An 11,877-nucleotide genomic window follows, 5' to 3' on the forward strand; every position below is an offset into this window, starting at 1 on the left:
TTTTCCACAGCTTATAGTTTAATAGTCCATTCGTTCTTTTGTATTACTCATATCTGCATTCTAAACAAAACAATATACTGTACACGCGATGGTTCCTAACACTTTAATGAGGAAACCAAGATTAAATATAAACTGATGGGGAGCCAATTTTATCCTTTTCAGTTTCTCACAAACGGCTGTCAAAGCCGTCAATTTCAATTCCCGTACACGGGTTCGCCCACCGCCGCCTTTACGCCCCACTGTTTCATTCCCAGCCTGTCATACGGCTGTCAACAAAAGCTACGTCGACTAAGTAAAAGTCGTGTTTTAGCCTTTCACCTCTAAAGCCCTATTCGGACGGGATTAGTTTTACGTGGGGACGTGGAGTAATGCAATTTTACCTCAGGACGTCTGTAATATAAATTGGCCAATTCGCACGGGACAAGACATCTCAGTAAGACTAGCAGAAGTGGGAGGGGTAACTCGCTTTACGCACCACAGTAACCTCCTTGTCGTCATGTGCGTATGACGTTGCTTCCTGTTATCATGTGCGCAAACAGACAACATGGCACCTCCATGCTTGCAAAACGCGCCAAAAACTACTTTTAAACAGGAAATGACGGAATTTTACCGTACATATTTACAGCGGGTCTATTCGGACGGGATTAGTATTACCTGAGGTCATTTTTCCGGACCTTTTTACAGAAGGTAAAAGTCGCCCTGTAATCTTTACCGACATTACTGTCCGTAATGATTACCGAGATGGCACATTCGGACGGGACTAAAATCACAGAGAAGCTCTGGTAATATTTACTTTACCCCCACTTAAAACTAATCCCGTCCGAATAGGGCTTAATTCTACTTCTCTGTGGTCTTCAGAGTACAGCGGCAAAAATCACCAGAGGTGTTGAACCTCTGAAGCACAAACATCCAGGATTTCTGTTCAGTCAAATCGTTTGGAGAAACCAAGAGTAGCTCCTTAACAAGTCAGTCAGTAATCGATGCATCCGCCAAGCTAAAGACATGCCATGATAAACAGCAGCACGAGACGCTGCTTTCGAGTCTGGAATCCGCCATCTATCCCACACCCACAAATTTACTGGCCTCAGTCACATCTCTTATCCAAGCCACAGCGTTCCAGCGTGTTCTCCTGCCACTCAACATGGGTTCCAGAGCGTCTCGCCAACATGAGTTATAGGATACTCATCCAACCAAGCAAGGTTGGATAAAATAGCACAAACATGCACTATAAGTTCAAAATCCAGTCAGGAACATTAGAGATAAAATAAACAGCATATCGTTCTTTGAATTTTATATTCTGTGCAGAAATTACTATAAAAAACTGAAAAAGAATTTGATCCGCTATCACTGACAAAGACGTGCTAAGCAATGAATCTATGTCCATTCTCCATGGCGGAATGAGCAGTACTAAATGAATAGCCCCAAATGAGCGCTTGAACGAATCCCCAGCCCTGTCCGTGTCTACGTGTTTACACGTGGGTTTAATTAGCCAGGTTGATGAATCCATCTCAGGCGGTAGGCTAGAAGGAGGGGCAGCTGTGTGAGGCAGCAGAGCAACAGCTGATAGAAGCCTGTAGACACCCTGCTGCCTTTCCCATTCACACGTAGACAAGAGCACACAGATTTGTGTGTGTGTGTGTGTTTTGTTTGGATTCAGGGTCAGCTTCAGTCAGTCAGACCTTAACACAATGCTAAGGAGTAGCATGTTTGTGTATGTGTGTGTGTGTCTATGAGTTGTTTGGGTTCAGGGTCAGCTGCAATCAGTCGGACCTTAATACGATGCTAAGGGGTACTGTGTGTGTGTGTGTGTGTGTGTGTATGTGTGTATGTGTTTGGGTTCTGGGTCAGTTGCAGTCAGTCTGACCTTAACACAATGCAAGAAGTTGTGTGTGTGTGTGTGTGTGTTTTGTTAGCTGTAGTCAGTCAGACATTAACACAGTGCAAGGAGTAGTGTGTGTGTGTGTGTGTATATGTGTGTGTGTTCTGTGTCAGCTGCAGTCAGTCAGACCTTAACACAGTGCAAGGAGAAGTGTGTGTGTTGTTAGCTGTAGTCAGTCGGACCTTAACACAGTGCAAGGAGTAGTGCGTGTGTGTGTGTGTGTGTGTCTGTCCATACATGCAAGGACACACACTACTCCTTGCATTGTGTTAAGGTCAGACTCACTGCAGCTGACCCAGAACCCAAACACACACACACACACATTTTTTATAGTAATTTTCTATCATGTTTGGTGAGATCGCAGTAAAACGTCAGTCATCTTGACTGACACTGATGAGGATTAAGCTTGCTTTGGAGATCAGACAGATCAGACAGTCCCCCCTGCAGAGAACTCAAGTGTGACACTGAGATGGTTACAGATGTCTCCATTTCTGCTCATTACCTGCTACGCCACAAGTAATTAAGAAAAAGTAGTTCCACTGATAAAGCAAGCAGATCTAATGAAAATGTAATAAGATGATATTTACACTACATACATCAGACTCTGCCATGCTACTGGTTTACTTTCTACTCCAGAACATTCTCAGACTGCATATAATAAATACTGTCAGTGTTTGAATTTAATATTCCCTAGTCATCAGACAAATAGAGCCAAAGCACCAACAAGGTTTTGCAGATGTTTGCTTTGAAACAGAATCGATAGTTTATATAGTTTATACTTTTTATTTATTGACCTCCTTTTACTTTTATTTTTATTCTTAATTCCGTTCCTTTCCGTGTTTGAATACCGGACAGACGTAAAAAGCATTTCACTGCATGTCGTACTCTGTATGTACGGTATGTGTATGTGACAAATAAAATTTGATTTGATTTGATTATAGTTTAGACAGTTTGCAGTGCTTTCGTTCGTCCAATATTGTTCAGTAGTTCTGTCTAATTAACATTTACTGTTCTTGTGCTTTTATATTTTCTCAGTTGTGGATAGCGGTTCCCTCGACTCGGTCCCGAGCTGGAACACTCGCTCCATCAAGCGTGTATTTCTCACACCAGTATTGTGTGTGTGTGTCCCTGACCAGCCCTGAAGATTCATGCTGAAGATGATTGATTGATTGATTGATTGAATGAATGAATGAATGAATGAAATGACTTTATGAAACCTTCTGGAATTGTCAGACAGTTTATCTGCACTTTTTTTTTTAATTCTACTTTGATGGCCGGACTGAAACACCAGGGTGTGTGTTTTAAACAGACTAAATTTGTTTTTCAGGACTAAGCTTTGGTTAGTAACTTGAAACTTGCCACATGAACAAAACATTCTTGAGCATGCACACACACACACACACACACACTCAAAGTTTCTTCACTTCCACAAACACAAGAGCTCAAACATTCAGCACATTCCCCACCAACCTATTGCCCATGTTCATGATGTTCATGTTTAAAAGGACGCAGATGCAAAGGAAGTCAGAATTAGTTGTGCAAAAAAAAAAAGTGCGTTTTTTTTTTTCAATGATTTTATACTATCTCCATCTATAACCATCTCTACTGAATCAGACTGTGGGATTTGTTTTAATACCTCTTTTTTCCCTTGTGCCATTACTCAGTTTTCAGTGTAATACAGTAAGTCTGAACACCCTTGATGGTGTCGTTTCATAGCTTTTCCCTGTAATATTTCACCAAAGAGGAGACTCGATGTGTCTAACATACACGTCAGAGTTTTAAACAATAGTATTATTCATATGCACAAATGAAAGAATCTATGAAAATGTTTAGGCAAAAAAAAAAAAAAAAAAAGAGCCAAAGAAGTGTCGCGCGCGCTGGAGAACATTGCGGTGTTGGTGGTACAACCAAGCCAGAGGAAGCTCTTTATGGGGCAGAAGATCGATCAAAGCCTGAAGGATTTCACACTAAAACAGGAACAGAGAGAAATCAGTTTGTAATGAAAGCCTTACCTTTATCTGCAACAGCAGCATTCAGAGAGATGATGAGAGCTGAAATAAAGAGGAACAGACGCGCGCGCAGCTCCGCCATCACTTCCACAAGAAAGAAAGCAAAAAAAGTACCAAATAGATTTGCGTGTAAAAGCCAGTAAGCTGAATGGACGGAGAAGGCGAGATCTTTGCTGCAAAGTTCAATGAGGAAAACGGTGCAGGATTTCCGCAGCAAAGCGCTGAGAAGAAGAGCAGAACCCCTTCAGGAGGAGGTGTGAATTGTCCTGCAGGAGACACATTGGGCTTGTGGACGAGGATCTCAGAGGTTTGGATTCAACTTGGACAGAAAGAGCTGCAGTGGAGGAAGGCGGGGGGGTGGAAACGACTCCAACAGGAACGTTACAGCTTTAAAGGGTTAATGGAGTAACAGAAAAAGAAAGAAATGTTCTCCGCGGCTGTAGGTTGCCTCCCCACTCACACACACTCACACTCACACACACACACACACACACACAGAAGAGTGTAGAATCGCTGTGCTGTGGTGAGGAGTAGTAGCTGCTGGTCGATGAAAACACCCGGCTAAGGAATTGCACTTGAGTGGGAATTCCGGATTGTGTGTGTGTGTGTGTGTGTGTGTGAGAGAGAGAGAGAGAGAGAGAGAGAGTGAGCTAGTGTGTGTGTGCGCGCGTGTTCGTGTAAGTCTGTTTGTGTGTAAGTGTGAGTGTGTGTGTGAGAGAGTGAGTTAGTGTGTGTAAGTGTGTGTGTGAGAGAGAGTTTGTGTGTGTGTGTGTGTAAGTCTGTGTGTGTATGTGTGAGTGTGTGTGTGCGTGCGTGCGCGCGTGTGTATGAGTGTGTGTGCGCGCGCGCGCGTGTGTATGAGTGAGTGTGTGTGTGTGTGTGAGAGAGTGAGTGTGTGTATGAGTGTGCGCATGTGAGTGTGTGTGATTGTGTTTGTGTGTGTATGAGTGTGTGTGTGCGTGTGAGTGCGCGTGCGTTCAGAGTTCCAATCTCAGCTCAGAATTCACGACCCCTTTAAAGCTTATTTTTCTGAATCTGAACCCAGCTAAAATATCTTCACATTAGTCATCTCTTAAATACAAACTGTCCCACAAGTCTATATACATAAGTTACTATGTATGAGAGCACCATGTCAGCTGTGCCACGAGAGGGTCGAAGATGTCTGATTCCTAGTTACAGTAGTGTGAAACACTTCCAGTCTTTTTACATTTGTTTAGAAGTTTGTTAGCAGTATGGTGTGTGTGTGATGTGCTTGGTATGTTTCCTGTTGAAGCCCAATGCACATTTGCCACAGCTTCATGATCCAGCCATGACAATGGTTTCAGTACGGTTTTATTTTTTCACAGGTTTTCTTAAAGGTTTAAAAACATCTGGTTAATATAAACTAAGAATAAAAAAAATGATGGTATAAATTTGCCTGAAATAAAAAATTGTTCATTTCCTCCTCTGTATGCAGATTTCTGTGACATCCTGAAGATTCATCTTCAATAATCATTTAATCCCTGGGTTATCCACCTACTGTACCTGCACCTTCTTGGGATGGTTAAAGGAAACCGGAGAACGCAGAGAAATCCTTCACGGACATGCAGAGTAACCCGAGCTCAGGATCTAACTGAGACTCTGGAGATGATCCAATCCAGAAATGTCTCACTCTGTAATGTGCTACACAACAGTTATCTTCAGATGAGCTCTAGATGAAGACAAAGAAAGGTGATAGATAGATAGATAGATAGATTTTTAGCTTTTATTTCACTAACTAGACAGACAGACAGATGGACTGAAGTGATAGACTAAGGCACGGTGACTTAGTGGTTAGCACGTTCGCCTCACACCTCCATGGTTCTAATTCCTGCCTTGTGTGTGTGGAGTTTGCATGTTCTCCCCGTGCCTCGGGGGTTTACTCCGGTTTCCTCCCCCGGTCCAAAGACATGCATGGTAGGTTGACTGGCATCTATGGAAAATTGTCCGTAGTGTGTGATTGCGTGAGTGAATGAGAGTGTGTGTGCCCTGCGATGGGTTGGCACTCCATCCAGGGTGTATCCTGCCTTGATGCCCGATGACGCCTGAGATAGGCACAGGCTCCCCGTGACCCGAGGTAGTTCGGATAAGCGGTAGAAAATGAGTGAGTGAGAGATGAGTGAGTTGACCTTCTGAACTGTAAACCTGGTCTGTGCCTTGACTGTGACAAAGAAAGTGTACTGAACTTTTGTATATACTTAGCGAAAAAATGTATATTATTACTGTGGTCAACTCCTCAGATACCCTCAGTCAATATGTGGATAAGTCAAGTCGCCACACTTCTCGTGATCTGCATCAAAGATCAGATGCTTTTTGGCGAACTTGGTCTTCTTTGTGGAAATTTCTGGACGATGTTCAGTAGCTGATACTTCCTTTTAATTTTTGGTCTATAAAATGACCCTGTTATTTACTTTGATATGCCCTGCTGTATTTTTTATTATTATTATTTATTTATTTATTTATTTATTTATTTTATTCTTATTATTATTTTATTCCTATTATTATATTGTTTTGGCATTATGTCTGTCTATGTATGAACGTGTATATCCAAAGATTATAAGGTGATATGGCCTATGTGGCTGTATATGCTGATGGCTGATGTGAGATACCGGTACCGTTGTGTTGTGTTGTGTTGTTGTTAAAATAAATAATTAAAAAAAAAAAAAATACTGTATATATATAAAAAGCTTCTTGACTTGGTATATTTTAGACAAATCGCTTAAAAATAAACAACATAATCTAACATTCAGTTAATTTATTTGTTAAAGCTCAAAGCAGCTTTACAGAAGAATAGAAACAGAATAAAAATTGTAAACTTTAATATGAAGTTACTATTTATCTCTAACATCTATTCCTAATGATCAGGCCTGAGGTGACGGTGGTGAGGGAAAAACTCCCTGAGATGATCTGAGATAGAAACCTTGAGAGAAACCAGACTCAGAAGAGAACCTCATCCTCATTTAGGAGACACTGAAGAGGAAATAATGTCAATGTAAATAATGTCATTTCTACAAAAGTGGAATTAAGCAACCAAGAGCTCCTGAAGAACTAATAGGTCAGAGTCATTTCTGAGTTCATTACAGACTTAACACTAATTCCTTCCCGACGAAGTCTTCAAATATTCACTGATGAAGACCTGAGCAAGACCTGCGTTATAGTCTACAAGTGGTTCTATTCACAGTAATCCCATCACGAGTCACGGGCTGTCCATGCAGATCTATCCCAGCAGAGTGCAGCACCAACAGATGAGACTCCAACCAAGTGTAGGGCGTCAGGATGGATCAGGTAGGTCCAGAAAGAAGGCACAGATAGGAAATAATAGTTACTAATAATCAAATTACTTGAAAAATGTATATATTTGCAATATAAATAAATATAAATGGATGAAAATGATAAGATGAAAAATAGTTTTTGTTCATTCCCTTTTCTTTATTTTTAGTGACATTGACTAAGGAGGTGGGCACGGTGGCTTAGTGGTTAGCACGTTTGCCTCACACCTCCAGGGTTGGGGGTTCGATTCCCACCTCCACCTTGTGTGTGTGGAGTTTGCATGTTCTCCCAGTGCCTCAGGGGTTTACTCCGGGTACTCCGGTTTCCTCCCCCGGTCCAAAGACATGCATGGTAGGTTGATTGGCATCTCTGGAAAATTGTCCATAGTGTATGAGTGTGTGTGTGTGCCCTGCGATGGGTTGGCACTCCGTCCAGGGTGTATCCTGCCTTGATGCCCAATGACGCCTGAGATAGGCACAGGCTCCCCGTGACCCGAGGTAGTTCGGATAAGCGGTAGAAAATGAATGAATGATGAATGATAATTTTTGTGTGATTTTGTTGTCAGCACATTCAACTATGTAAAGAACAAAGTATTTAATAAGACTATTTCATTCATTCAGATCTAGGATGTGTTTCTTAAGTGTTCCCATAGACCTCTGATCTCTGAAGCACAAGAACATTCATTCATTCATTCATCTTCTACCGCTTATCCGAACTGGGAGACTGTGCCTATCTCAGGCGTCATTGGGCATCAAGGCAGGATACACCCTGGACGGCGTGCCAACCCATCACAGGGCGCACACACACACACACACACACTCTCATTCACTCACACAATCACACACTACAGACAATTTTCCAGAGATGCCAATCAACCTACCATGCATGTCTTTGGATGCCCAAGCACAAGAACAGCATTTGCCTAAAACATTCCAAAATATCCTGATGTGCTTTGTTTCTGTTTGCATGTAAGTTTTAAGATAAATTATTTATCTTCCCAGACTGTATCATTATGGCATGTGTTGCTGGTTAATATTAATTTCGCATGTGCAAATGATTAGAGAAATTGGATTTGGAGATTGGGGATGGACAATGATATTGGGAAAAAAATGAGAAACATTTCACTATTAACCAAAACTGATCAGATGATGAGGTCCTCGTCTTGTCTGCGCTTTGGTGACATCATCGAGGTGAGGACCTGTGGTGCGTGACTGCTCAAGGACTTCATCACGTTGTGTTTAACCTTGTGCTTCTGACTGTACGCTACATTCAGAGATGACAGAAGTTCATAATTATTCCCTCAACCAAAGCTTCAATCGTGCAAAATTCACACAAATTCAAATGGTGACAAAAGGAGACCACTGCACGCAGTAGCTATGTATAATCACGTGTAAATAGGCTCTAGACATTAACTAGATCTTAATCTAGATGGAATAATCAATTGTACAGTAGTCGGTTTATTACGCTGCTTAGTGACAATTGTAAATTTGTCGGACCTTTATGGATCTTTATCTACTTTGCTGTTCTCGTCTCTTCAGACCATCTCGCAGTGATCACGTCTCACTAATTATCACACAGGGATATTGTATAAGACAACGCTGCTGAGATTACTTTAATCTTTGACGTGCGATATTTGATATGTGACGTGCCAATCATGGTTGGGTTTACACATTGGGTAATGTGTAAACCCCTGGTCCAAAGACAGGATACTCCCCCGGTCCAAAGACATGCATGGTCGGTTGATTGGCATCTCTGGAAAATTGTCCGTAGTGTGTGAGTGCGTGAGTGAATGAGTGTGTGTGTGTGCCCTGTGATGGGTTGGCAGTCCGTCCAAGGTGTATCCTGCCTTGATGCCCAATGACGCCTGAGATAGGCACAGGCTCCCCGTGACCCGAGGTAGTTCGGATAAGCGGTAGAAAATGAATGAATGAATGAATGAATTATTCATATAAATGACATACTAGTGTATCTTCTTCTATCAGACTAAAGCTATGATAGAAAATCCAATAAAAACACCTGGATTATAGCAGATTAATTGGATTCATAGGATATAACATTAATCGTGCAACTTTGTGATAGGATAGAGATTGTGAACAAGCTATAATTTACAGTATAAAGTATATTGTGTCATGGTGAATGACTGGTCTGTATTTCTTTGGTCCATCCATGCATTTTCTGTACTGCTTATCCAACACAGGGTCACGGGGTATCTGGAGTCTGAGTCAGGGGACACGGGGCACGATGGCAACCTATCGCAGCACAATCACACACAGTTACGCAGTATGGACAATTTATAGATGGTAATCAGCCTACAAGGGATGTTTTTGGAGTGGGAAAGAAACTGGAGTACCCAAAAAAAACCCCTAAGGCACGTGGGGAACATGCAAACTCCGGACGCACAAGGCAGATGCAATAAAATTCCTTAGATCAAATTAATTTATTTTGTATCACAGCAAAGTCAAACTGATCAAAAAAAAAAATGTTGTTAATGTGTTTATTTAAACCCGGAGTCTACTATAAGATGGTAAATTGGAAAGCCAGTATTGCACCAGTGAAGCATACACACATTATATTGTCCAGGTCCTACACCATAGACTTAACAGCTGAAAGAACAAACAACAACTGAAAACCATCTGAGCAAAAAAAAAAAAAAAAGGTAAGAAATACATTTAGAGCCACAACAAAAAAAAAAAAAGCTACAGATTGGTGCAAGTGCTATTACACATGATTGCTACAAACACTGAACACAACATTCTGCCTCGTACTTTGTAATTCACTCAACAATAAATTGCTCAGGGTTACTTTACAAAAGGAAAGAAAACACGATTGTCCTGTTACTCAGATTACAAAGGATGAACAAATCTTTTCTAAATCGAACACAATTTAGTTTTAAAATTGAAGCTACATCAGCCGGTGCCTCTGGTATCTCTGCTTAACACAATGCAACACTTTCTAACATCTTCAGTCAATTGATTCATTACCTTATATACAGTTATGACGTTAGAATTGGTGTGTAACAGCTTACATACCTGTTATGTTCATGACCTTTTAAAATGTCGTATCCCTCATGTTACAGTGGGGAAATTATGGAATTTAAATTGAATAGAATTTTTTAAATACTATAACCATATTTACATATAGTTTATCTATGTACTTAATAAGTGTTATGAATTTTTTTTTGATTGATTCGTCTGTCTGCCTGTCTATCTATCTATCTATCTATCTATCTATCTATCTATCTATCTATCTATCTATCTATCTATCTATCTATCTATATATCTATCACCTGTCTGTCTGCCTGTCTATCTATCTATCTATCTATCTATCTATCTATCTATCTATCTATCTATCTATCTATCTATCTATCACCTGTCTATCTATCTATCTATCTATCTATCTATCTATCTATCTATCTATCTATCTATCTATCTATCTATCTATCACCTGTCTGTCTGCCTGTCTATCTATCTATCTATCTATCTATCTATCTATCTATCTATCTATCTATCTATCTATCTATCTATCTATCACCTGTCTATCTATCTATCTATCTATCTATCTATCTATCTATCTATCTATCTATCTATCTATCTATCTATCTCTCACCTGTCTGTCTGTCTGTCTATCTATCTATCTATCTATCTATCTATCTATCTATCTATCTATCTATCTATCTATCTATCACCTGTCTATCTATCTATCTATCTATCTATCTATCTATCTATCTATCTATCTATCTATCTATCTATCTATCTATCTATCACCTGTCTGTCTGCCTGTCTATCTATCTATCTATCTATCTATCTATCTATCTATCTATCTATCTATCTATCTATCTATCTATCTATCTATCTATCTATCTATCTATCCATACATACATACATACATACATACCGTCTATCTATCTATCTATCTATCTATCTATCTATCTATCTATCTATCTATCTATCTATCTATCTATCTATCACCTGTCTATCTATCTATCTATCTATCTATCTATCTATCTATCTATCTATCTATCTATCTATCTATCTATCTATCTATCTATCTATCACCTGTCTATCTATCTATCTATCTATCTATCTATCTATCTATCTATCTATCTATCTATCTATCTATCTATCACCTGTCTGTCTGTCTATCTATCTATCTATCTATCTATCTATCTATCTATCTATCTATCTATCTATCTATCTATCTGTCTGTCTGTCTGTCTGTCTGTCTGTCTGTCTATCTATCTATCTATCTATCACCTATCTATCTATCTATCTATCTATCTATCTATCTATCTATCTATCTATCTATCTATCTATCTATCTATCTATCTATCTATCTATCTATCTATCTATCTATCACCTGTCTGTCTATCTATCTATCTATCTATCTATCTATCTATCTATCTATCTATCTATCTATCACCTGTCTGTCTATCTATCTATCTATCTATCTATCTATCTATCTATCTATCTATCTATCTATCTATCTATCTATCTATCTGTCTGTCTGTCTGTCTGTCTATCTATCTATCTATCACCTGTCTATCTATCTATCTATCTATCTATCTATCTATCTATCTATCTATCTATCTATCTATCACCTGTCTGTCTGCCTGTCTATCTATCTATCTATCTATCTATCTATCTATCTATCTATCTATCTATCTATCTATCTATCACCTGTCTATCTATCTATCTATCTATC

General features: G+C 39.7%; 1 protein-coding gene and 1 long non-coding RNA gene across 7 annotated transcripts in view; one reads left to right on the forward strand and one right to left on the reverse strand.

The window, feature by feature from the left end:
* neo1b (neogenin 1b) overlaps positions 1 to 4,344 on the reverse strand; it is a 154,928-nt gene extending 150,584 nt beyond the window's left edge. For all 6 annotated transcript variants that reach the window (XM_060886809.1, XM_060886805.1, XM_060886804.1 and 3 more), the window contains exon 1: positions 3,892 to 4,344. In XM_060886809.1, coding sequence (XP_060742792.1) covers positions 3,892 to 3,970 — 79 coding nt within the window. In that variant the 5' untranslated portion in view covers positions 3,971 to 4,344. The remainder of the gene's footprint in view (positions 1 to 3,891) is intronic.
* LOC132856937 (uncharacterized) overlaps positions 1 to 11,877 on the forward strand; it is a 68,979-nt gene that overhangs the window by 4,998 nt on the left and 52,104 nt on the right. The gene's annotated exons all lie outside the window — the stretch shown is intronic.

This window comes from Tachysurus vachellii, chromosome 14 (assembly GCF_030014155.1).
Source record: "Tachysurus vachellii isolate PV-2020 chromosome 14, HZAU_Pvac_v1, whole genome shotgun sequence".
Taxonomy (NCBI): Eukaryota; Metazoa; Chordata; class Actinopteri; order Siluriformes; family Bagridae; genus Tachysurus; species Tachysurus vachellii.